The sequence below is a fragment of the Anopheles merus genome, chromosome 2R (assembly GCF_017562075.2).
Source record: "Anopheles merus strain MAF chromosome 2R, AmerM5.1, whole genome shotgun sequence".
In the NCBI taxonomy this organism is placed as follows: domain Eukaryota; kingdom Metazoa; phylum Arthropoda; class Insecta; order Diptera; family Culicidae; genus Anopheles; species Anopheles merus.
In genome coordinates this window covers 40,644,942-40,671,400 of record NC_054082.1, presented here as the reverse complement: position 1 = coordinate 40,671,400, position 26,459 = coordinate 40,644,942, and the positions used below count along the sequence as shown (strand labels likewise).

At 48.0% G+C, this 26,459-nt stretch overlaps 1 protein-coding gene across 26 annotated transcripts in view; it reads right to left on the bottom strand.

The window, feature by feature from the left end:
• Positions 1–396: 396 nt before the first annotated feature.
• The window catches only part of LOC121588473 (basement membrane-specific heparan sulfate proteoglycan core protein), a 96,574-nt gene continuing 70,511 nt past the window's right edge, over positions 397–26,459 (bottom strand). For 16 of the 26 annotated variants that reach the window (XM_041906453.1, XM_041906450.1, XM_041906460.1 and 13 more), the window contains 36 exons: positions 26,046–26,174; positions 25,501–25,637; positions 25,323–25,425; positions 24,171–24,275; positions 23,988–24,098; positions 23,575–23,688; positions 23,156–23,284; positions 22,388–22,462; positions 22,112–22,126; positions 21,186–21,319; positions 20,997–21,090; positions 20,165–20,548; positions 19,676–20,082; positions 19,309–19,593; positions 18,264–19,228; positions 18,072–18,189; positions 16,924–17,988; positions 16,600–16,860; positions 16,342–16,513; positions 15,228–15,361; positions 14,982–15,156; positions 14,295–14,895; positions 13,954–14,216; positions 13,569–13,749; positions 12,504–13,498; positions 12,263–12,381; positions 11,971–12,139; positions 8,487–8,792; positions 5,921–6,075; positions 5,547–5,828; positions 4,557–5,479; positions 4,321–4,481; positions 3,989–4,239; positions 3,191–3,890; positions 2,953–3,100; positions 397–1,576 (listed from right to left, as the gene is read on the bottom strand). In XM_041906453.1, the coding sequence (XP_041762387.1) occupies positions 1,543–1,576; positions 2,953–3,100; positions 3,191–3,890; positions 3,989–4,239; positions 4,321–4,481; positions 4,557–5,479; positions 5,547–5,828; positions 5,921–6,075; positions 8,487–8,792; positions 11,971–12,139; positions 12,263–12,381; positions 12,504–13,498; positions 13,569–13,749; positions 13,954–14,216; positions 14,295–14,895; positions 14,982–15,156; positions 15,228–15,361; positions 16,342–16,513; positions 16,600–16,860; positions 16,924–17,988; positions 18,072–18,189; positions 18,264–19,228; positions 19,309–19,593; positions 19,676–20,082; positions 20,165–20,548; positions 20,997–21,090; positions 21,186–21,319; positions 22,112–22,126; positions 22,388–22,462; positions 23,156–23,284; positions 23,575–23,688; positions 23,988–24,098; positions 24,171–24,275; positions 25,323–25,425; positions 25,501–25,637; positions 26,046–26,174 (10,400 nt within the window). In that variant the 3' untranslated portion in view covers positions 397–1,542. The remainder of the gene's footprint in view (positions 1,577–2,952; positions 3,101–3,190; positions 3,891–3,988; positions 4,240–4,320; positions 4,482–4,556; positions 5,480–5,546; positions 5,829–5,920; positions 6,076–8,486; positions 8,793–11,970; positions 12,140–12,262; positions 12,382–12,503; positions 13,499–13,568; positions 13,750–13,953; positions 14,217–14,294; positions 14,896–14,981; positions 15,157–15,227; positions 15,362–16,341; positions 16,514–16,599; positions 16,861–16,923; positions 17,989–18,071; positions 18,190–18,263; positions 19,229–19,308; positions 19,594–19,675; positions 20,083–20,164; positions 20,549–20,996; positions 21,091–21,185; positions 21,320–22,111; positions 22,127–22,387; positions 22,463–23,155; positions 23,285–23,574; positions 23,689–23,987; positions 24,099–24,170; positions 24,276–25,322; positions 25,426–25,500; positions 25,638–26,045; positions 26,175–26,459) is intronic. The other 10 variants (XM_041906476.1, XM_041906454.1, XM_041906457.1 and 7 more) reach the window with 8 other exon arrangements.

The following is a 26,459-nucleotide window of genomic DNA, read 5'->3' as shown; positions in this document are numbered from 1 at the left end:
CGCAAAGCGGTTGTAGCGCCGGATAAGTAAGTAAGTAAGTTGGTTTACCAGTAGTTTAAGCTTAATCTTTCGCGCTTGGGATACGACTTTTGTGACCTACAACTTGGTTCAGAACTGTTTGTATCGGTCGTCAATTCGGTCGTATGTCGGGAGTCACCTATTAGGGGACACGGTCCATACGGGGTCTGAATCTATGACGGGCATGTTGTAAAGTCGTGCTAGTTGATGACTGTACTACGGGACCTACTCAAACAATTATTCCCTCAAATATGATACTGGGTTACAGTTTCAAACACACAAGTATTATCAATTTTGTCTTTCCTTGTAGTATTCCTATTACTTACTTTGTGTTTCTTTTCGGATAGTGGAACCAACAAGAAAAACTACGCCGCATGCTTACATTGACTATTCATTTTATTGTCATAATTGATAGGAAAATAAACGAGTGACAAATTATAGCTTAGTTACGGGTTGTTCCAGAGTTGCACAGGCCGCCTCACGCCCGCTTGTCGTATTGTGAAAGGGCTACATTATGATCAACATCGTTTGATTTACTCTCTCCTATCTGTTTTGCTCGTATCTTCGTGTTTTTTTTTAACATATCGAAAGCACTTAGTGTATAGAAATGAAGACCATTACAGCGGGCAGTTAGTTGGAAGTAGTAGAGAAGTATTCTCGCCACCTTTTCGAAACGGCAGGAAGCTACTTCTTGCTCAAAACATAAACTGGCTTATGCGGCCAAGATTACAATACAAGGCTAGTAACAACATGGTGGTGAGATACTGCACCTAAACGATCTGTCTAAACGGATGAACACAATCACTGCGCAGTGGTTTGTTTGACTTGTTTTGTGAGTGAAACATATTTAACATTTCTATGGTCGGTACACTATCACAGTGTGAAGGTGTTGTTGAAACAAAACATTATAGCGCAAAATCATAATATCTTGTGGGGAACGAAAGTTGGCAGTGCTAAAAAAACCCTTCGTGCACGTATCGCCACGCGGTTCTCTGCCACCGTGCACTGAGTGTGTGTTTCATTACTATTGCATTGACAAATGTGGTGGTGTTAAACAAACAAATTTGGCTGTCTTGTTCTCAGCGCGTGAATTTGAGCGTTGACTGTGCGCTTTTCGTTATTTAATTTTTGTTCATTTTTTCTTTACATAAATACTACATTTATTTGGCACATTCGTTGTTCGTTACTGTACGCGTGTTTTTTTTTCGTTTTGCTTCCTCTCTTCACTGTGCATTCGTTTGCGCTTCTCTATAGGTATACGATACAGTTTTAGTATTTGTTTTTATATTTTATTTTTCTGTTCATTTTAGTCCTGCTTAACTTTTCAACTCCCTCCTTTAACCAGCCGAGCAGTTGGTTATTTTGTCACTCGACTTTCATCACCCTCTAGAGCGGTTCATCCTTTTGTTGGGTGAAGGTGGGTACCGCTGTTTCGTTGGTGGCCCCATAGCGAGAAGCTCCTGCGGCCCTCCTCCGCCCGTTGGAAGTATTGGGTGGTTTATTTTGTATGCTTTTTGTCTGTTTTTACACCACTGGTGGATCCGTTCCTAGATTGGGTCTGCAAATTGGGAGTGGAAGTTAGTAAATCGTTGCTTATCAAAGTCGAGATAAGTCGAGATGAGTGAGCTTTTCGTTTGATTTTGTTGGTGTTCCGATAGAGTGTCCCGTTTTGATTTTATATTTAGTAAATTGCCTATAAATTTGACTATTATTTTACATTTATAAGATAGCTTGTCATTTCGATATGTTAATGGTCGTGTATCGGTAGTGTATTATTTACATTCGTTGTTTGTTTAGTAAAGGGAACCTAGAGGTTAAAGAAAGAGGTTTATTTGTTGAAATGTTGCTTGGGTGCCATAATGGAACGAACGATCAACATTGCGCAATATTTTGAGGGTGAGGAGAGTAACGATATGTTTATAATTGACTTTTTCTTGAGCCACACAATTATGTCTTCAACAGTGTAATTTAAACAATATACTAGCGCTTGTGAGCGTCATATTGATAGGGTAATAATAAATGGCGAAGAATTCATTGCATGTGAAGTAAACAATTTTCCACAAATTGAAACAAAAGCCAGATGGAAGCAGATCTTAACAGATGAAATAAATATACGCGAAAGGAAGGCATTACGGAACAGTCTTAACATTAACGATCATTTATGTACACGTTCACCAAAACATTAACATTAACCTGTGGTCCATCAGTCCTGGCCAGTTACAACAACTACGTAGCCCGCTCACGATAACATGGGAATAAAACGGTAGCTCGCCAGTAACGATCTCCACGCGAACCACCCGTGTCTATAGACTATTGACTACGGTAAAACTGATCCAACGATCTTTCAACCGATCGCGCAACAGCACAGAACAGAACGATGTACAGCTAACAAAGCAGTGATGGCTTTCGCAAACAGGACAATAACGGCACGTGAAGGTTAGTATGTACATGTGATGTGGTTTGCCATCTTGTGCGATGAATTGGATAAGGATGTAGGCTCTAGCTAGGATAACCGTTAACGGTGTCTATGGAAGTTTTGGGTCATAGACGTTTCATAACGTATGACAGCTTGTTGCTAGCGAATGGTATGATAAGACCACCGCCAGCTGTATCGCTAGTGTGCTAATCCAGCTCCCTATTGACCGTTGGGCACCGTTAAACGGACGGGGATAGATAATGTGCACTGGTGGAGGTTCCTCGATTTTATCAAACTCATAGGGACCCAAAGGGTCGCCCATGTCGTCGAAATCGGTATAAAGCAGTGAGGAAGGTATCCAAGACGGACTGTATGGCGCAAGGGCGTTAGTGTTAAGAGATAGTTACCACGGATCCATTCGAAAGCATGCGTTTGCAAGTGCGACTCATGTTAGTAATGCGTTGTAGATTGTGCTTTAATCTGCTGGAAAGTTAAAGAGAACTAGCAGCGATACTTACTCGTCGCACACGTCCACGTTGACGGTTCGGATGGTAAAGTCGCGCAGTAAGATCGCCTTGCCCTCATTGTTCTCCACAGAGAAGACGCACCCATTGAAGCTCTCGTTGAACCGATTGCCGGTAACGCGTTCGACGTCCGGAACACCGCCTAGAATGAAGGAATTCAACGTACAGTGGTTTTAAATTCACACGTTGCAAAACATCGTGATCGGACACGGTTGCCGCTTTCGTTACGTACCGACGTAGAAGCTGCCGGGTATTTCCATCGTCTGCTTGCCGGTCGGGCGCGTTTCACCGTGCACCGTCAGCGAATCGACCTGCAGATGGAACTGGTTGCGCTCCCGCCGGACCAGCGCCACGTGCCGCTCGTTATCGACCACGTACACATCGCTGTTGCGCACGTACGACTCCTGCCCGTCCATGCGGATCGTCAGCTCGACGTAGCCGTTCGACAGCGACAGCGCGACGTAATCGTTGCCGAGGAACTCCTCACCGTTGCGCTGGCCGTACCAGATCAGCAGCCCGTTCGGCTCGTACGCGCTGAACATGATCGCGAACTCGGTCGTGATCTGGCTTTCGCTGTGCTTGAACGCCTTCGGGCTGACCTCGATGAAGCCGTTGCCGCTGAACCGGGACGCGACGATGTCAGTGTACTGGGTTTCGCACCGCTGGCCCAGATAGCCGGGCTCGCAGGTGCAGGTATAGTTCTGGCCGCCCGCATGCGTCTGGCAGAGCGCACCGTTCTCGCACGGGCGCTGGTCGAGACAGATGTCGGTAACGGTATCGCAATCGTATCCGCCGCGGCCCGGCCGGCAGGTGACGGGGCTTTCGACGTCGATCGGATCCGGCTGATGGCCGTCCGCGTGGCCACAGTGGTAAACGTTCGCCGAGTCGCGAATATCGTCGATCATGTTCAGCTTGTTGCCGGACGTTTCCAGCTGCGCGAAGTAAAGCGAACGAAAGGCACATAGGTTGGTTAATCAACAAGCCAAAAAATCAAAGAATAGGGCTAGTCCCTTATTTATCATGTACTAACCTCGGCAATGCAACCCTCAAACCCGCGTCGGACACCAATCTCTTGGCTGAGCAGCAGACGCTTATCGTAGCCACCGGCGTACACCTTCGTCTTCAGCAGAATCGGCGTGTTGCGGTTGGACATCTCGTTGTTGACGGCCTCATCGTCGACCTGCAGATAGCCGATACCGGCCTTGGTGCGTCCCGCGGACACCGTATGCCACTGGCCCGCCTCGACCGGTACGGTCGATCGTACGATCAGTGGTTTCATCTCTGTGGGACGAGTGGGAAGTAAATGGAGAATGCCATGATTAAATGCTGTGACTCAGTGCATCGCTCATAATCGCAACGTACTTCCGGCTACACTGTAGCGTATTTCAACGAAACCATTGTTCAGCAGCACGGCCATGAAATCTCCATATCCTTGCTCGTGCTCCGCCGCATAGAACATTATGCCATTCTCCAGCGAGTCGGGCTTGAAGCGGAAGCGGATGCTTCGTTTCGATTGGAATTTGCTGAAAAAAACAAACCCCGAAAGCGTTCGAAATTCAGTGTGAAGGTCCGATAAGCCAACTTTGGATGACACTCACTCGTATGCTGCATAGCTGCCGTCCTTAAAGGCAAGCGTTGCGTCCGTGTAGTGTTCGGTGTACTGACAACGGTCACCCGTCTTGTGCACCGGACAGTAGCATTCCGGTCCCGTGTCCGTCTCCTCGCAGCGACCTACGCCGCACGTATCGTCGCTGCAGCCGTCGCCCTCGTGCTGGCAGTTCGTGCCCGTGTACCCATCGCGGCACATGCAGCTGTACCCTTGGGCCGTCTGCGCCTCCAGACACGTGCCGAAGTTTTTGCACGGATCGTCGGCGCACGGCTCGCAGGTCGTAATGCCGACCGTTTCCAGTGCGTCCTCGTACAGCTGTACCTCCCGGTCGTTCAGCTTCAGCCGGCTGATGCAGCCGACGAAGCCCTCCTTGTACTCAACGGCGGACGCCGGCACCTGTTCGAACTGTGGCACGCCGCCCACGAACAGATGATCGTCCAGGTTAAGGCCGTAGAACTTCAGCCTGTCCGGGAAGTTGACCGGCGTTTGGTCGTCCACGAGCAGGAAACCGTTGTTGCGCACGCGATTCACCTTCACCGTGTGCCATTGGCCCATGTGCACCGGTTTCTCCGGCTGCAGCACCACCTGCTGGCCGTCAAAGTTGAAGCGGAACTGCGGGTAGCCGTTGCGGAGCGACAGCGAGATGTAGTCCTGGTTCGGGCGGCGCTGCGACGCGTACAGTATGAGCCCGTTCATCTTTTCCGGCTTGAAGGAAACTTCGAAGTAGAACTTGGAGTACACGTTATCGAACGACTTGAACTCCATGTAGCTGCGGGGCGACTGCGGGAAGAACGGGATCACGTTGTTGACCACCAGCGTGATGACGACGTTCGCCGACTGGCCGCCGTGCTTGGCCGAGCAGACGTACTTGCCGGCGTCCGAGGCTTGCACGTTCGTGAGGGTTAGAATGGACTGCGAATAGAGATGGTCCCCAGGTTAGAGCGATACCAGCTTCGTACGGGCGCTTTAAAACACTTACACCATGCGTATCCCTGTCGTTGGGCAGCTCGCCATCGATGCGCGACCACTGGTAGGTGGTCGGATACAGGTCCGTGTTGCACTGCAGCTTCACCGTAGTGCCACGCTCGGCAAACTCCATCCGCGACGTACTGCGGGGCAGCACATCCGAGATCGTGTTCTCCTCCACCTCCAGCTGGAAGTCGGAAACGTAGCGCAAACCGTCCTCGGTGAAGCACACACACGTGTACGTGCCGGAGTCATCTTCGCGCGCATTTTGAATGTACAGTCGGTTTCCTTCTTGCTGTTGGTGGGAATATAAGAAGAAAAAGTGCCATCATCAATTGCCCATCTGCATCATCCCTTGCCCTTTTGTAATGCGCTCTCAATGCTTACGTGAATGTTGTACGGGAGCGGTGTTCCGTCCGATTTCTCCCACTTGATCGGTACACCAGTGCCGGCCGACGAGCTGCAGTCCACTACGAGCGACTCGCCCGGTCGTACCATCGAGCGGGAGGGTTCGAGCTGCAGCACGGGCAGCGACTCTGGAGCTGTACCGGAGTATTGAGGTATTGAAAATGGGAGAACAGCACACGAATTAGTTAGTGCATTAATGTTCCGCCAGGGAGAGGAGTGCCACGAACGCACTCGTGGCACCCTGTCCGGCACGTTGTGCTGCAAATCGGTTACTAAGGCTGTTCGATACATAGTGGTTTTATAACATTCACTACTACTGGCGTTTGTGGCACACATGTTCTGTGTTTTTAATCTATTTTTGCTTCATTTATTTCTGCTTACGCAAATCTATGAGATTCTTTTTTATGTTCTATCACCTGTTATTTCTCTACCAGCTTGATATTAGACTAGATATAAATATCCATCTTCCCAACTAATTGATTAGCACACCGTTCCCACCGTTAGACATGAATCGTTAGTTAGTAACCCACAACCGTACAGTTAGTAGATATGGTTCATATGGATTATTAGCACGCACGAACACGAGTTGGCATAGATGATGGGTTAGCTAAGGCATGGGTTAGAAACGTCACGGTTAACAATAAAGCTAGCACAGTCAAGGAGATTCGTCTTTGTTCTGTTCTGTTTTTTTTACATCTCAACCAGAGAAGAAACCAGGATTTTTCGTAGAATTGTGATGCTAAATGTTGGCAGATTGGCATTTGCTACTAACACAGTGCAGAACGCGTTTGACACACACAAGGAGCAGATAAAGCGTTGTTGTAAAAGTGATTGACAAACGAAAAGAAAGCTAGACGCTACAGTAGGATAGTATCACAAACGGAATTATTTTCAGAAAGTAAAACAATTGCAACAAACAAAAACGTCTATTAACTGTGGCACACAAAAAAACACACACAAAAGCACACAAAAACAGAAGACAGACGAAGAAAAGCACAGCAGCTAATAGAAAGGAGTATCAGAAAAGATGTTTCCTTTCCACCAAACAGCATGTTCTCACAGCTGCTGGAAAAAAAGCCTAAAAACGCACAGACGCGTACGCACACTCACACACATGAAAAGCAAACGGAAGGGACAAATTAACTGTTTTACATACCGTCGGATATCATCGAATTTGTGGTGCATTGGAATTTGGTTGGGCTTGAAACAAACGGATTATACACAATAGGGCAATACAGTGCGCTCTACAGTTAGTTTTGGGGTCGCGAACGAAAGAGCTACCTCGTCAAACTCGCTCCGAAACGGAGCTGAGTGAATGCGCTCTGCAGCAAAAATCTGGTTGCTCCGCACTGAGCGAAATGAGTGAAAATTTAATGCGGCGCGTAATAGGCGAATCAGCGTTTTGAGAGGTAATTCATTCCTGTTTTATTTTTGTTTTCAATTACTAATCGATATATTCGAAAGGATTTAACACGTTGTCCGCTCTGTGTGGAGCTACCATGCGCTCACCAAGCTCCGCTGCGCTCATCGCACAGGAAAGCAGTACTTGAAAATGGACGCATGTGTTTTGGTTGATATGTTTTCAACAATGGTGTATTTACTTACAGAAGAAAACAAACATTCCAATCTCTCCAAAAAGACTATTTACAATTCTTAAAAGTTGAGGAGTTTAAACACAGTTGCAAAAAAGTACAATACGATACAAAATCGCTCTTATGGGAATAATTTGAACGTAGAGCAACAATACGTAAATCTACGTGTGAATAGACAACGAGTTAGTACACACATCCGTTTGTAGCGCGTGAAATATACCACAGGACACAGGAACTCCGAACTCTTCTCTTCGGGAGTTCCAGGTTTAAGAGGACCACATTGAACGGAACGTTTGAACGATTAAGGCAAGCGAAACAAAAACGAAACAATCTACACTGCTAATCACACTTAGGTAAACACACACTCGCACACAACATACAGGGGGAAACACAATGAAAGCTACACACACAGCGAAAGTTGGATGAAGAAATGGCGTAGATACTCCACCGAAACTGCTCGCAAATGTCTCCGAGATATGGTATTCCGATTACGATTAGCAGCGAGCACGATCGGGCACTCACAGACACACACACACACTACGTGCTCTCGGCACGTAGGGATAAGTAAGGATCCGAGGTGGAATTTGGAATTTTGACACGCCTGGACGGACGGCGCGGACTGACACGACACAGTTTGCGGAGTAGCTGGCAAGTACGGTCGCCCTTGTTGGCTTCGCATGTTGATGGCGAGAGATTCGGTAGTGACACTGACACAGCATGGTGGACGCGGGACTAACTACGACGTCAACTACCACTGCTAGTTTGGGTGCGCTACTACAAATTGCACGGATAAATACGGATAAGTAATAGGCACTAGTGTGGGGGTTTGGCACAGGTAAACTAAAGGGAACAAAGACAGACAGACAGACAGACAGATAGACAGACGGACAGATAGACAGAGAGAAAGAAAAGGGCGGAGGAAAAAATGAAAAGTCATATTCATAATAACAAACCGAAATGATGGTGCGTTGGTGGTAGAAGACGGTGCGGCGGCGGACGCCGGACATCCGCCACCGTCGCAGCATCCTTGACCGTGGGTCTGGTATCATCGGCTCGTCCCAACCGGGGCACCAACGTCCGCTCTTGGTCGCCGACGCGCCGCGCCCGATCGTACTGTACGCAGCACATGAAGAAGGTGCCATTGCACCGGGCCGGACTGACGCGGCAAAGCCACAGGACGCCATCGCCGCACGTGCTCGGTGCGCACAGTTCCGGCGCAGGTGTTGGCGAACCGGTGGTAGCATTCAATCTATCTCTACCTATTGCCCACGCGAAGATTGTTTGTGAGCAATCGTGGAAGGAACCGAACGGAAATGATTACGCACCGTAACGGATCAATCGTTTGGGAATTTCAAAGGTTTTTGTTTTGTTTTTAAAAATGTTTTTTTTTTTTTTGCAAGCCAAAAAGATGTGGCGGGTGAAAGTGTTGTGTTGCATTCACCAAATACTGCATCGGAGCGAAATTGAATTTTGATCAGCTTCAATTTTTGGTTTGGCATACGATCGTGCATACGTTTTAAAATAAACGTTACCATCCATCGGTGCTGGTAGCCGAATCAGGATCATCCGAAACGTAATTGGGCCGGTGGCAGTATTCGACTAAGTGCGGCGCTAAGTGGAGGTAGTGGTGAAGATGTCTTGCATGACAGGCGCAGGTGATGCGAGTTGTTGGCGGTGCGTCGTGCTGCTAGTGCTCATGGATGGGTGTGTGTCACTATGAAAACGTGTGTGTGTGTGTTTCTAAGATTGCAAATGGACGGGATACCGCATGCCGTGCATGTGTCACGCAGCAGCACTCGCAGCACTTGGCCCAGCAAGCGTATATGTATTGCTGATAATGATGATGATGATTGCCACGCTGTAGTAGCAAAACACACACACTCAAAGCTACACACATAAGGTTACCCTCATACAAGTGCACACATAACAAACTCATCTCACATCTATGGGACACTACCGACAGGGGCAAACAACCCCAGGTTGTGAAAACAGTAATATAACAAGGAAGTGCCATGGCGAGGGGCTCTGTAATGTTATCGGCAAGTGTTGGTGAAAATTTGTTGTTTGTTGGTGCACAGAGATGAGTAAGCAACTACCAATTGACAGGGAGGAGGAGGAGGAACAAACACTACAAATGACTGAAATCGTTCGATCGTTCGCAGGACATCTCTAGTGCTGGTGCCTTAAATTTTGCATCAACGTGACACCGACCGAAGTGATTCATTTCTTTGCCAAGCTGTGCCATTTCATGTTCAAGAAATAGATCACTCACAGTGGATGGCGGTGATCGTTGGATGTTTTGAAAGCAATGAGATGAAACAGGGAAAATAGTGAAGAGAGGGATTGATATAAAAAGTGAGTAAGAGTGTGAGAGAGAGAGAGAGAAAGAGAAAGAGAGAGGGATTGATAGAAAAAGTGTGTGTGGGAGAGAGAGAGTGAGAGAGAGAGAGAGAGAGAGAGAGTGAGAGAGAGAGAGAGAGAGAGAGACTGGGCGAGATCGGTGATGATTTTTCATTAGTAATATTGGTCTGTTATTTTATTGTCCCATTTCCGGTTGTGTTCTGCTTGTTATCCTTATTGTGTACGTTCCAAGGCTTTGCCTACGCCTTGCCGGTTCCCTTTACTGCATTTACTACCATCTAAGTATAGCTGGAGGGGTTTGTGTGTGTGTGGGGTACAAACAACAGCTCAACGTTTGTAGGCGGTTAGTCATTCATAACACTATGATTCTATGCGCAATGTTTAAACAAGTACATAAGTATACGGTGTGCTTGTGTGTATGTGTGTTGGCGGATATTTGCGTGTGTTGGTGTGCATGAACAGCGTAAGAGGGAGGAGGGCGGGTTGCAGTAATCGTATGCTAGTAACATGTTGCAGTATGTACGGGAGGGGAGGGAATATAAATCGAACCTAATAGTACCCAGTGCGCTGCGCAACAATGTTTTGCCGCATTCTGCACGCAAAAGATCGCTACCTAGCGCACTGCGGAACTACCGAACCTTTCTAAGGCCTGGCAGCCGTGCAGAGGAAGAGCATCCTCATGCTGAAGTAAAATTCTTGTAGTGTGTTGCTAGCACGATGGGAAACATGCGGATGCTGCACGATGCTGCACTGTTAATCACCTCTTACAGCTATTAAGAAAGGGCATACTAATCTCCGACCCACGCGAGCCGAAGATGGATACAACGTGTACTATGTTTGCGTACGATTCACTATGATTTTCTACCGGGAGGGCGTGTGTGTTTGTTTGTGCTGTACTAAATGTGTAAAAGTGTTGACGCCACAAAGCGCATGTGTGATTTGCTTGTTTTGTTTTATCTTTTATGTGGTGTACTTTTAAACACGGCAGGGTGGCAGTATTTGGTTGTTTTTGTAAACGGAATATCAATCACCATAGTAAAGAGACTATTTATTCCCACTCCCTTAATACAGTCGTATTGCCTCACTATGAATGGCAGTTAGAGAGTTACTTGATTCGTTTTGTGTTGCGCTGTATAAACGAATGTCGTCTTCGTGTCACAATGTTATCATTCTTGTTGTATATATATATGTGGTAACTTATTGGAGTAAAGGCTGTTGTTTCCTGTTACCTTAGCGCATAGCATATGCGTGGTGGGTTTAAAGGCATTTAAGGCCAAGAATTACAAAACCTGTGCCGTCTCCCTTCGAGCAGTGAATCATATGAAAAACAACCCTTGTTCACTAAACCGCATGCCCCCTCTCACTGTCTATGTACATTCACTGGGTGGGCAAAAGAAATGTAGCTGAACGCTCATGAAACCGCTCACGATTCGCAAACCGCACGATCGATCGAAATACCTATTAAATGTTCCCTGTTCAGTTTTATCTTCTGCTTGGAACGTTGAAATGATACAACAGCATGCTCGATAAAAATATCTATTAATTTAAAATCTAACCTCTGACCTGTGTCCTGTGCTTACGTTCCATACGTTCCAAGATGCCAAGTACTAGGAAGGCTATTGGCTGTTCTAACAATTTAAACTACGCTATAGCGCTTGAATCTTTTACAATTACTTCTATAGGGCTTTTTTTTTGGGATGTGGGAAAGCAACTCCAAACTAACGAAGCGTAGCTAAAATTTTGAAAGATTATCTAGATATCGAAGCAGCATTGGATACGATAGTTTCTAACCCATGATCCTTAAGCGATCTCTCCCAAAGCCGATGCGTTAAAACTGTTCGATTTGGTTCCGATTTCTGCCTGTTTTCTTGCTTTCCCCAATTGCCTTGGGGTGCGTTTCCTGCTCGTTGGAACACGGTGTACTGTTTCTGGGTGTTTTTGATTCGCTTAAAGCTCCCACCACCACCACCGCTTGTCAATCTGGGGTTTGCGTCGAAGGATTTGCTTTGTTTGGTTGTGCGCTACACTACGCGGTTCCTTTGCGCAAAACAATGCGCGATGCCTACTTATACTTACCGACCGTTAGCACTATAGAATCGTACACGACCGTGCCGTCCGGATAGGACATGCCGCACTGGTATGTACCAGCATCTTCCTGCTTGAGATTGGACAGGTGTAACTCTCTACCGTTGCCGACAATCCTAGCCGTAGGCGGGAGGGTGCGTTCTAGGCGATTCCAGTTGTACTGCGACGAGGTACAAGACATTGAGAAACATCCAATATGAGCAAATGCATGTTACAGACGGTCACAGCGTCCATGGCGGCACATTATTTGTTTTTGTTTTGTTTGGTTATTTACTGAACTTACCCGCACGTTGACGTAAGGTGCACCAGCCGGCAGCTTACAGTCCAAGCGTATCGCCGCACCTAGAGACGCCTGGTGGTACCGCTTGCCGACTATTGGAGGTTCCGGCATGAGCTCATTTTCTAGTTGCACATTGGAGAAACACAGTTGAGACAGTTAAAAGATTAGCTTACGAACATTAGGCGATGATTGTAGAAGGACTCTGTCCTCAACACTGGCGTAGAAGTAACGAAAGCATGCTTACTGTTAACGACCACCTCGGCGGCCTTCTCCGTCTCGCCGAACTGGTTCTTTACGTGGCAGTAGTAGCGACCGGCATCCTCCGGCGCGATGCTGCTGAACCGCAGATAGTTGCCGTACGTCTGCACCGTCGGCGGCAGCGGCAGGTTATCCTTGCGGTGCCATTTCACCTCGTACGCTACCTCGCTCGTGACGTTGCACAGGATGTCCACCGCGTCGCCCGGTCGCACCGTCATCGGCATCTGCGGGCTGAAGCTAATCTTGGGCAGCGAGATGACCTCCACCATGATGCGCACGACCGTGACCGGCTGCGATGGGGACGGGAAGGTGACGCAATCGTACATGCCGGCCGCATCGTGGCCGGTGCTCTCGATCGTCAGATTGCCGCCGCGCACGATCGACCCGTACGGCAGGGGGCGTCCATCGCTACGGCGCCATTCGGTGCGGGTGCTGCGGAACTGCTCGTTGCACATCAGGTGCGCCTGCTCGCCGAGAATGGCCTTGTAGGTGTAGGCGATCGGTTGCGAGGAAGGGCCCGGCGGCCGTGTCGGTGGCAGACGCGGCGGATAGTACGACGGTGGCCTGTCGTCATCGTCGTGGGGTCCGACGTCACCCCGTTTCGGGTCCACCTGCAGCGACAGGTACTGGGAATCTTCGCCGGCCGCATTCTTGGCGGTACACTCGTACGTGCCGGCATCGTTCAGCTCGGCCTGGTGCAGGTACAGCGTTACCTCGCGCAGTCCCTCGGTCTGCTGGCGCAGGTGCGACCGCGAGGCACCCGGCGGTGGCAACAGCGTTACCATCGGGGCCGGTTTGCCGGCTGCCGAGCAGTGAATGGTAAGCTCGTCGTTCTCCGTGATCTTGTGGCTCTCGCTCGGTTGCAGCCGAATGATCGGAGGTTGCAGCACCTCGATCGTGGTGGACAGTATGGCCGAGCCGGCTGCATTATCCGCCCGGCACTCGTACTCGCCCGCATCTTCCAGCGAGGCATCGCGCAGCCTGTTGGGGTGGTGGAGTGAAGGGGTTTGATATTTGAACAGTGAGAGAGTCGGTTCGATCCGATGCTTACGTGATAACTCCTTCCGCATCGTTGGTGAAGCGAGATGACAGCGGCATACGATCCTTGCGCACCCAGGTGATCGATGGGTACGGGACGCCAGCCGAAGCCCGGCAGCTCAGACGCACCGATTCGCCCACCTTAATCGTTTGCGGTTCGCTCGGGTAGATCTCGAGGACAGGCTTTTCCCGACCTGCGAAAAGAAGTGATCATTTACGATGAAGCATTTGGTGAATGGGGGGGTAATTTGCTTTAGCGATGGGAGATTATTGCAAATGTTACCAGTTATCGCTTCGAGAGCTTGCAACACGAAATAGAGGGTTGGAACGCGTTATTGTTAAGGTCTTGTCTTACCACCGTATTTAATCAAATAACCCTTTTTCCCTCGTGTACTTACGATCAATTTCTACGACAGTGTAGGCACGATCCATGCCCTCCTCGTTGCTGGCGACACAGATGTACACGCCACCGTTGCTTGGCTGGGCGTTGAAGATGCGCAGCACATTGCCGCTCTGTTGGACGTTGCTTTCAAACGTCTTGCCGCTAAGCGTCCACTTGACCGTTGGGTACGGTGTGCCGGTGGCTTCACACGAAAGCGAAAAGTCGGCTCCTTGCAGTACGACGTAGTTTTTGTTCAGTGGATTCACTCGTGGCGCAACCCTGCAATGGAAAGACGGTTGAGCCAACGGTTGTCGTCGGTGTAAGCTCGTAAGCTCATCGTGCGACGCTTTGCCTTACTTGTTCGACGGTGGTAGCACATTGTTATCGGCAATCACTACATCCACCGTGGAGGTCTTGGTGCGTCCGTTCGGGAAGTACGCGGTACAGCTATACCGACCGGTGTTCTCCTGCGATGCGTGCTCGATGATGAGCATTTCGTTTCGCACGTCCGCGTTGCTGGGCAGCTGGCGCTCTCCCAGCTTGCTCCAGACAACCTGGGCCGTCGGCGAGCAACGACAGATGAGCCGGATCACCTCACCCGGCTGTCCGTCGAAGCTGCTCGGCGAGATCTCTACGCGCTCCATCTCCGTGGGATAGGATGGCGGCAGGGTTGGGCCAACCGCTGGTCGTACGTACACGGTCAGCAGGGTATCGGACTCGCCGACGTCGTTACGGGCAACGCAACGGTACGTGCCAGCATCCTGCTGTCGCAGTGCGCTGAAACGCAACAGCCCAAGTTCGGTGACCGCGTGGTATGGTAGGGGCTGATCGACTCGTTCCCAGGTAATGGTGGGTGTGGGATAGCCGGTGGCAGTGCAGAGCACTTCGGCCGAGAGATGCTCGTCCTGGTCGATGAATGGCTGCGACAGAAGCACTGTCGGCTTGGCGGATCCTTGTTCTTGCGGAAGAATAGACATAGCACAGAGGGTAACAGATATGTTGCTATCATAGGGAATCCATCTGGCTGGGAAAGTGATCACTTACTACTGACGTTGATGGTGACTTGCTTGTAGACGACTTCGGTACCACTGCTCGCCTTACACACGTACAAACCACCGTCCTTAATTTGGATGTTCGTAATCACTAGCGTACCACCGTCCGTGTAGGCACTGTCCGGCAAGCGTCCATTCTTTCGCGTCCATTGTACATCGATCGGACTCTGTGGGAGGGGATGATCTGGCTTAGTTTCCGATTCGCACCAGTACCAGACAAACTTAAGGGGCATCTTACCTGCGATACGACGTGATGCGCTGTACAGTCGGCACGGAAGTCTTCACCAATTTCGACGATCTTAATCGACGGTACGTTGATGACCACTTCGATTACTGGGTTTCGTGGAGGTACAGTTGGACGAGTGTCGAGCTCTTTACAGAGGAAAGACGTAGCAAATGGAAGCATTAAATTATGAACTCCAAATGACGGGTGTTTTGGGGTAAGAATTCTTTGTTGGTGGCATGATTAACAATGTGTGCCTACTAATGCATTAGTTAGATACTCGAGTACCTAACGAGGTGTTCAAAGCGGATCATTGTTAGTTTGACTCCTCTGACACGATACTGTTGTTACGGACGACAATGTGTCTAATATTGGACTACTTGGTTGGTTAATTGCATGTGTTAATGGTCGCGATCGGAGGCGTTTAGTGTAGCAGTATGGTTAGCCCAACAAGCGCATACAAAAAAGTACAGACAAAAATAGATCGGTAAACAAAAAAAAAACCAAAAACCTTCGTTCGATCGCTTGCTCTTGTACATTACGCCAATCTCCACTCCCTCTGTATCACATTTTTGGTATTGATTGAAGATACCGTTCTTTGACGTGAACACGAAGGCATTATTTGTGCAGTCAACTTTGGTAGGAGCCCTATTGTTAGCCGGTCTCGGACGTTTAGGTAACCCTAGATCATGATGCATGCGATGGATCATCATATCCCGTACGTTAGCGATGATGTGTGGTTTTGTTACAGATGCAGAGTAGATGCATGTATGTGTGCGTGTATTTGTGTATGTTAGAAGGATGAGTTGTAAATAAGAAAATCAAGATGAGAGATTGTGTGAAACCCATGGAAATTATCTTACCATAATGGAAGCAACCCGTTTAGTGTGTGTGTAAATTTTTAGTGATTTTTGTTTTGGAAATGTAAGACATTTTGAAACGATTGTCTGCAAAACGCTGCGTTACCCAGAGTGCATTATATGATTAAAGAAATAGAAATAGAAGTGAACAATATCCCAAGGTAAGGCGTAATGTGAAGAATAAAACATCGTAAGGCGAATGCCAGCTTCAATGCATGCGATTATCCGTTCGGCGAGGGGGGATCGACACGAAAAACTGAAATACTTACGGTTGTCACAATTGTCACCGCTGTACCCTTCTCTGCAGTTGCACACAACGACACCGCGGTTGTCCATCTGGCACGAGTCGGCATTCTCGTAGTTGCACGGGCAGGGCTTGCAAGCACCGAGCAAACCGGCCGATCGATCGTAAATGTCTCGATAGTGCAGATCCTCACATTGCTGCAAGAGTGCGAGCAGAAAACGGAAAAAAGTTTAGTCAAGCTCCACACCGTTTGGAGTTTCTTCGTCAATCCTTTAGCTCTTACCTCGCAGCTAGTGCCACGATATCCCGGAGGACAGCGGCACATTTCTACTTCCATCGCCGGATAGGGCGTGCGCGTTGGTATAGCCGTGCCGAGGGTAATATCACTCAGTCTAGACACCGAGGTGGATTCCTTGGTGGTGGCACGGATCAGAATGTGCTCCAAGTTCGACAGTACGGTCAGCATATCACCTCGTGAAGCTGGGTACGAGTTTCGGCGGTTGATAACGATCCAATTGTGCTCAACCAGCGGTACGGTGTAGGTCTGGAAGAAATATCCAACATCATGAAGCAATTTGTACTCCGTTCACGACTCACGATTACTTACACCATCGTCGTAGTACTCGCGAGACCAGGCCAGCTTCATACCACTGCCGATCAGAATGATGTCCTGATCAGCCAGCGGACGGCCACCCTCGACGTACTGCGTGACGGTGAGATTCGCACCGTACGAGAGGACCTGATTGCCCAGCACCAGGTTCGGCAGGCTCCAGTAGTACGTTTCCCGATCGCGGAACGTGTAGCTGATCTCGTTGATGCTCGGGTTGATGGCGAAGTTTCTGCTCTCCAGCAGCGTACCCTCCCGATCGGTCAGCGTGATCGTGTTGTCGAACGCGTCGACAATGACGGGCAGCTCCTCGCGGTACAGATTGGAGCTGCCGCACGATTTCGTCACGCCGGAGCAGAAACACTCCACACAGCCCGTTTCGTGCTGCGTGCCGAGACCGAACGAACCTTCGCGGCACTGGTCGCACCGACGGCCCTCGACCAGCTGCTTGCACTCGCAGCCCCGCTGACAGTTGCCGGTAAAGCCACGCACGTCGCACTCGCGACAGTCAAACGACTGGTCCGGCTGGCTGAGCGTGCAGTCGTAGCGCGAGCCGACGGTCGCATTGCCGACGTACGGTGGGCGGCACAGCTCGCAGTTGTTGCCGTACGTGTTGTCGCGGCAGTTGATGCAGGCGCCGGTCTGCGGATCGCACTCATCCGAATGGCCGTTACAGGCACACGGTTCGCAAATGCCCAGATAGATGCCCTGGTCGCCCTTGTAGTAGCCGGGCGCGCAATCCTCACACGACAGCCCAATGTGACCGGTCGGACACTGGCACTGCTCAACCGGCCAGGCCCGGGCGCCAGTCGCGTACGGTGAGTCGCGAGCAATGTCCAGACTCACGTACGACAGGGCTGCCTCGTTCGAAACCGTGTTGTAGGTTGCCTTGATGAAGATATCACTAACGTTCGCTAGTGCCATCAGCAGGTACTCTCGCGTGGCCGCATTGCCATCCTCATAGTTTTGCCACTCGTCCTCCACCATCGACACCGAGTGGGTGTTCGAGCCGTACGGAGAAATGGGGCTGTTGGTGCGATAGTGATGCAGCTTAATTTTGTTGCCCTGTGTGAACGAGAAATGCGAATTTAAGGTAACAACAACGGATTACATGGCATCGGAAGATTGCCTTTCCTAGGGACACTTACGCTATGCAGCACGACGTCCGGAGAACTGTTGCGTGAGATACCGCCCGAAGAGTGGGGAGTGTAGCGCAGCGTGTAGTTCAGATGGCCGCCAAACGAGGTTAGCTTGTTGCCTAAGAATCTGGAAGCAAATGAAAGGTTGAACTTAAAGTACATCCGTTCTAGGTCATGCGTTTTGCGACACCCGTTACGTACTGGTTGGGCAGCCGCCAGTAGAAGGTGTCATCGCTGGCGCCAAAGTTGCGGTACACGATCTCCCGGTTCGACACGGGCAGCGCGTTGGCCACGATCGACGGGTTGGTGTAGTCGGAAATGAGCGAAAACCCGGACCGGCCGTCCGCGAACGAGGCGTGGATGGTATCGCGGACCCAGGTGGTGCTGCTGCACACGTTCGTCAGCCCCATGCAGAAGCACTCGACACAGCCCTTCTCGTGCATGTAAAAGTGCTGCGCGGCGCAACGATCGCAGTACGCTCCTTCGATGCCCGGCTTGCAGTAGCACCGTCTGTCCGAGCCGATGCGTTCCGTGCCGAGCGCGTTACAGTTCGTTACCGGGCGCGGGAAGCATCCCTCGCCGAGCGGATTGCCCACGTACCCGTCCTCACACTCCATGCACCGCTCGCCAGCATAGCCACGGTCGCACTGGCACACGACATTGTCCCGGCTGTCCAGGTAGCAGGAGCGGGCGCGCGACTTCTCACCCGCCACCGGGCAGGGGCACGGTGCGCAGGGAATGTCACGGTTCGGGTCACCGTAGTAGCCTGGCTGGCATTCTCTCTCACGCTTCACGCAGCGCCCCAGCCAGGGTCCGCTGTTTTGGCGGACGTAGCCATAGTCGCAGCTCTCGCAGGACAGCCCGCGGTACCCGGCCGGACAGCGGCACTGTTCCACCAGCGAGGCCGAGCCCAGTCCACGGTCGTCGTGGGCAGCCGAATCCATCATAACGTTTACCAGCTCGATGTTACGCTCGATGCCGTCCACGTACTGCATGCGTATCAGGATGCTTTCGATACTCGCCAGTGCCATCATGATATCTTCGCGAGTGGCCGGCGATCGGTCCGGGCGTACCCAGTTGCCCGGCAGCAGGCTGACGGAAACGTGGTTCTTGATGTCCGGATAGAATGTGCCACTGTGCCAATGTACCAAACTCATTCCGTTGCCCTAAATTGAAGCGATGAGCGTAGAGTTAACGCATCTTATGTTGGATTGCTTGATTGTTAAAGGCGTTGGAGATATCGTACCTTAAGAATTACGTCCGGCGCATTTACGGGACGCCCGGTACCGTCATATTCGACATCGTAGCGAATCGATCCACCGTACGACTTGAGCTGGTTGCCCTTGTACTCTTCCGGTAGCGAGTAGTACGGCACCCGTCGTCCCGGCACAAGGTTCGTTAGGCGCAGCTGTACTCCGTGACGCTGGGCGGTGAGATTGTGATTCTCAAACTCGCCCACGACCAACTCCCTGCGTCCACTCCACGGTCCTTCGACGCCGACGATCGTCAGCGACGACACAGGCGGTTTCAGCTACACAAGAAAGAAGGAACGAAATTGAAGCTAGGCGACGAACCCCAACCAAGCGCAAATCCCTTCGCAAACGATTACTTACCGCGTACGTGTACAGGTCGGCACTGTTGCAGGAGGTCGTAACACCGAAGCAGAAACAGTTGATGCAGTCGGACGGGTTGCGTGCCTGGCTGTTGAATGTGCCCTGCTGGCAAACAGGACCACTGCCCGTTACGATCACGATCGTGTCCGGCGACACAAAGTGTGTGCCCATCGTGTTGATGATCTCGCACGAGTACGCACCGGAGTCGATGGGTTGCATGTCCTCGCAGGTCAGCCGGCCGAAGCCCTGGTCATTGCGCGAGGTACACTTTTCGGGCACGTGTCCCCAGTTCAGTCGCCACACAATCAGCGGTACCGGCACACCAGTAGCACGGCAGGTGATATTCAGCACACCGCCAGCAATGATCGATAGCGATGGTGGTGGTGGTTGAATTACAGCCGGAGCCACTGGAGTAAAGAAAAAGTTGGGTTTTTTTTTTATCACACCTGTTAACTGTACTCCTTGCCAAGGGGACTCTTCTATACTTACTGCAGCCAACTTCGTCAGATTTGTCCTGACAGTCGGCATGAGTATCGCACTGGAATGACTTCGGGATGCATTGGCCGTCCCGGCACTGGAACTCGTCGTACCGGCACGGTGCGTTTGGTGGCAGCGTTGCACAGTTCTCCTCATCGGAACCGTCCCCACAGTCCTGCTCACCATCGCACATCCACGTCTTCAGTACGCACTTGCGGTTGCGGCACTTGAACTGGTTCGGTTCACATAGGTCCTTATGGCTGCACCCGTTTTCGTCCGAATTGTCGGCACAGTCCTGTCGCCCGTCGCAGATCTGCGACTTCAGAATGCAGTTTCCGTTCATGCAGGTGGCCTCATTCACGCCACACGCTGTCGGTGGCCGTTGATGATAGTGGACTGCATGATATTGCAAAGGGAAGCAAATATTATTTTTAATTAGTGGAACTGGAAACGTCACAAAACCCTTCAGTCGTATTTTGTTCATATTGTATCTTTGCTTCGAAAACAGTATTTTTGCTTTAACAGTATACTAACCAGCATTCCAACACATCACGTACACGCAATTGTGGCATGTGTGTATGTGTTTTTGTGCATGAAAGGGAGAGGACAATTATTTTCAAATCAATGTCTAACAGCTTGTATCATCAAGACTGTTTACCTGTCCCGTAAAATGTAAACCCTATGTGAGGTATCGTTCCATACTTTAACGTGCTGTACCGGATTTGACTGTACTTTATATTCCATGCTGTGAGGCATCAGTGTGAACGCAATTGGGAAATGGAGTTTTTTTTTCTTCACATGATTCATTTAAAGCTATTCGAACAATGTTCCCAACATTACTTACATCGTTCAACGGTCAGTTGCACCACTTTGCTGCTTCCAGGAGTCGATTTCGGGTATCCGACCGCTTCGCAAATATATTCACCGTTGTGATCAATCTAAACGAAATGGGGGGGAAATATGCATAGTTCATATTGCTGTTGTCTTTTGGTGTATTCATTGGGCATAGGCAACGGAGAAAGGTTCTACTTACCCGAATGTTCGGTATTTCCAGACGACCGTTCATGTCCCTCGTGCCGGGTGGTAGCGGTTGTCCATTTCCACGAACCCACTTAACCTTGGCGTGCATCGGGCCTTCGTCACGGCACTGGAAAACGACCTCGTTGCCTGAAATGTGGGCAAGAACGTGTTAGCAAATGGGGGAAAAGATTCACTTTTGTTCATTGTTCATCCCCGCTAAAATGAGTGAAAAATAATATTGGATGGACACACATTTTATGGCAATGTGCCAAATAAAGGTTTTTCCAAAAAGTTTTAGTTGATGGGGAGGTGTGGAGTTTAGATTAGTTAGCTAAGTATAACAGAGCAGTTTTGCAAGTTTAGTTTATATTACAGTTCTTTTACTTAAATCGATGACACTTCTTATCGAAATATAGCCACGTACTATCATAAATTGTTTTCGTCATGATTTTTTCAATACAACTTTTCATAGGGGTGCCACTGTTATCCTCAATCAAGGACATTCAAACTCGGTATAATTAATTGGTGAAAGTTGTTAAATATTTTTGCATAATGATTTTAAAAAAATTTTCTAGAACTACGTTCATGTGTTTAAAACTAAAAACGAAAAATGAAATATTATTTTCTTTCGTTTTAGCGAGACAAAATTTATATACATTTGATGTTTTAAGAAATTATGGCTTCAAACAACTTTGTATAGTAATTTTTCTTTAAAATAGGAGTTTTTGGTTTTGCTTTTTGTGAATGATTCGGCATTTTTGAACAATGTCTAAAAAAAATCTAGTATTTTGCTTGGCCAATTTCTAACAATTGCCAATAACTATGTTGTGCTAAATGTGTTTTTTTAAAAGAAACGCTAACTACTGATATCATGCAACGATCATGCAGTAAGAAAAAAACATGCATTTGTTTGCCTTGACGGTCGGTCGTAAAACTTACCCTCCACAATTTCCTCTTTTCATATCAAAGCAAGTGATTAGCAAGCGTATAAAAAAGGGAAGAAGATAGCGTTAGAGTAAAGCGAAGGATGGCAATAGACAATGCAGTAGGATAGAGTTGGAGCGTAGGGAAAGAGTATCAACAGCGGGAAAAAATAGCAGTATTGGTATTGTATATAATAGATTTGTACATGGTGTCACAATCACGCTAGCTCTCTGATTCGGTAGAGCTTTCGGTTCCTTCATCATCAAATCAAATACGTTTGCAACTACTTACTTTCCTTGATGGTTTGCTCATCCGGGTAGGTTTTAAGGTTCAGTCTCGGTTGATCGAACGGTGGAGGCGGAGCGTCTAATGTTTGGAGTAGATCGACAAGACGGAATGAAACAAAACCGTTGCAATTAGTATCATCAAACTAACAATTTTTCCTGTGTAGGGGATTGAATAATTAAAATTTGTAATAGGAAGCATCAGTGTGATATATATTGATTAGACAAACGCACACAGTATTCCAATTTATTGTTGTTTTAGTTGAATTTTGAAACCCAGAAAACAATTACAAACAAAGAAACTATATGCTGGTTAATGGTAACAAATCCAAATCGACGCAGATTCACTTTGGTTTGTGTTGATTGTCTCAACCGAAGCTTCGGTTTTGATGTACAGATGTGTTACAGTGTAATAGTAAAAATTTGTTTAACAAAACTTACAGGCATTGTAGAAGAGTGATTTTGAAGCATGTGAACTTTAGTGTAAATGGTATTAAACTCTTCCGCGTGACAAGATTGTATCCAGTAGTGAATTTTCTGAACAATTTTAAGAAAATACAACCACTGTACGCTCACGAAAGTGATTCATTGACCAGAGTCGCATCACAATATTTTAGTAGATGAAAAAAATTGTTCAAAAGTATTATTCGTCAATTGAATTACTCTAAAACAAGCACGCTGTTAGATATCGGTGCAAAATTAATCCCGGAAGCAAAAGCATCAAAAACCACGGAACGAACCCGGGGCACGCGCGGCACAAAGCCACGACACTTACACTGGAATTCATCGGTACAATCAAGCTCATCGCTAGTGTCGTACGGACAGTCTACCCTGCCATTGCACTTTAACGCCATTGCAATGCAAGGACCGTTCTCGCACCGGAATTTGTTTGGACCGCAGCTAGCTGTAAAGGTTTCGGCGATGGTCCAGTTCCAAAAACCGACGGACGTTTTCAGAGGGACAAAGACGATAGATATGCAGACGAATGAATGGTGGGTGTTTTGAGGCCGAGAACAACAAACGAAATCATAAACGATGTGATAGGAAATGAGTAAACGAGGAAAATCGATCGATGGGAATGTCAGAAACGTACGAAATGTTCTTAGAAGGATACGTAGGATATGTGAGTAAAAGGATGAAAATGAAGAGGAAACGGAGAAAGAAAAAAAACAAGACAGAAATGAAGCAACTTACTACAACTCATCTCATCACTGCGATCCTGACAATCGTAGCGACGATTGCAACGTTGGTCGAGTCGGATGCACTGACCATTGCGGCATGTCCATTGGTTGGATTGACAGATCGGCGCTAGAAAATGCCCATTAGGTGTCGATGTTGGACAAAATGAGCAGGATGTGCGTCAAATGATTGGCGATGAAATAGGATTTTGTTTGCGAGTGAGGGTGGCGGTGTATGAAAAGAAAATGATAATAGAAAATTAAATAAAATGAAACGAAATCAAATGAAAAAAAAAACATAACGATACGAATATCCTAACAGCCGATTGGAAAATTAGGGAAACATTTTCATACACCAACAATTTTGCATGTCTTTTTTCCTCCCTTGTAAAGCAGAAAGCAACCGTCTACCGCGTGAACGATACTTACTGCAATCTTTTTCATCTGATCCGTCCACACAATCGATACGTTGATCGCAGCGACGAAGTTCATCGATGCACTGGCCAGTCCGGCAACGGAATTCGTTTCTTGCACAAGAACCTGTGAATTCAAAATACAAAAACAGTTATGATAAGCGTCGCAGTTAGCAAAGGAATGTTAGGTGGGACGTACAGTTGCGCTCGTCAGATCCATCGGCACAGTCCGGCCGTCCGTTGCACAGTAGATAGTTGGGAATGCACTGACCATCTGCGCAAGTGAATTCATTGGATCGGCAAGCTGGAATGAAAGTGTTCGTGAGTACGTAATTGTCGCGATTTTTCAGGTGTTTCTACGATTTCGGTGAAAGTAAGCAAACGCATGCAATAACAAAACACGACAATAAATTTTCAATAATACATGTCTGGAGAATTCTGCACATTTGGATTCATTTGTTGGAGTACGCATGCTAGAAACGGTTATTAGAGTAGGTATTTTCATAAAACGAATAGCCAAAATTTACATATGTTTACAAAAAATGTGTGTAAGTATAAGTTTTATTGCTATAACATCAAAACAATAAATCAAATTAAATGAGAACCGTAAAAATGCAGTCTTTTTTGGCTCAGCACCTAAAACTTTTGTTCTACACTATTGCAAACTGAACATATTCTTAAAGATCTACAATGGCGTCAGACACATGCATGCAAAAAAAGAAGGAAAAACTATAAGAACAAATGCTAAACAGAGAGAAGCGAGTGAGATAGAGAGCAAAGGGCTGAATAATGAGTAGGTACTATTTATTAACCGAAACAGTTCTGCTCGTCCGAGAAGTCTTTGCAGTCGTAGAAACTGTCACACCGCAGCGAGATGTCAATGCAAGAGTGTCCATCTAAGCACGTGAACTCAGTCTCATTGCAGGTGCCTGCACACGGGTGCATATTAGTGGTGCATGGTGTTGGTTGGTGCCGGTAGTGGTGGTGTGGGCAGTTGTGCGTGATTAAAGAGATTGGTGGCGGCAATAGGCGTGCACACGTTACAGAGTACACGAGATGGTTTTGCGAGGCGTAAGTTTTTGGTTGTTTAAAAGGTAGATTCGTGGTTGGTGCGCAAAACAATAGCAGATAGAGAGATGGAGAGAAAAACGGGTTAAAGCAGCTCCTCTATACTAGTGGAGTACAGATTCCACGATGCTAATATACTACTTTAGATTTGATTAATCGAGCTACTTGATGTATGTACGTATGCAGGGTGTATTTAGATTTAGTGCTGCACGATAGTTAGAGTCTTAGATGAGTAAACTTTTAGGATATGGTTATAGCGCGCAAAAGTACCAAATATACTTACGACAATTCTGCTCATCGTAGCCGTCGGCACAGTCGCTTACTCCATCGCAACGCTGCGAATGACGGAAACAGCTACCATCGGGACACTGAAGCTCCTCGCAACGCTGCATGGGATAGGAGTGGGATTATAGAAGGATTGTTAAAACTGTACTAAAATAAGCAGAAGAACACGAAATTACCTCTAACGGCAACATCGGACAATCGTGCTCGTCCGATCCGTCCGTACAATCCGCACGACCATCACATCGGCGATCCTCATCCAAGCATCGTCCATCACAGTAGAATTCATCCTCGCGGCAGGGATCGCTGGGTCGTTCTTTTAAGGGAAAGGTGTGATTTGTGAAAAACGATAAAGCAATTGTATTTATTCTTGGTTCGCACAGTATTTACGATTTGAGCTGGTTTCATTTTCTGGCAGACAAGCAACTGTTTGCATTGACTGTCTTTGCTCTGACATTTATTGATAAATATTTTCAATGTTTCTTTGAGTGCACATGATTGAAAACAAGTAAAATATTTTGTGGTTAGCAACGCATGGCTCGAAATGAGCTGTTATTGACGACAAAAATAAACTAAAAATTAAAAGCAATATGAACTGTACGGCTACTTCAGTAAACACATGGTGTGCTGCAGAGCAGATCCACGCAAACTTTTTCGAACGGTGGCTATATGTTAGGGGTTTGCTTCTGCTACGTATTAATTGTAGTTGCAAAGCTCGACTTACCTTCATCATAACAGCCCTCCTCATCGGACCGATCAGTGCAATCGACTGAACCATCGCAGCGGAAATCCTTGTTTATGCATAAGCCATTTCTACACTGCCATTCGAACACTTTGCAGTTCGTATTGTTGTCTGCAGATATACACGTGCGCAAGAAGGAAGCAGATGAATACAGCGTGTCATAATGGTAGCAAAAAAGAATGGGAGAATAATTCTAGCGTTTCAGTGCGTCGTGTTAGAGAGAATTCAACTAGAGTATGCCATTGATAGCAATGCTTGAACAGTTAAAGCTTGTACTACATTTTACCTACTTTATTACCAGGACACACCAGGTCAGGGATTGTGGGCTACGGATATTGGATATTAGTACGCTACACGCAATTGCAAACCCGTTAGTAGAACACGTAATGCAAAACA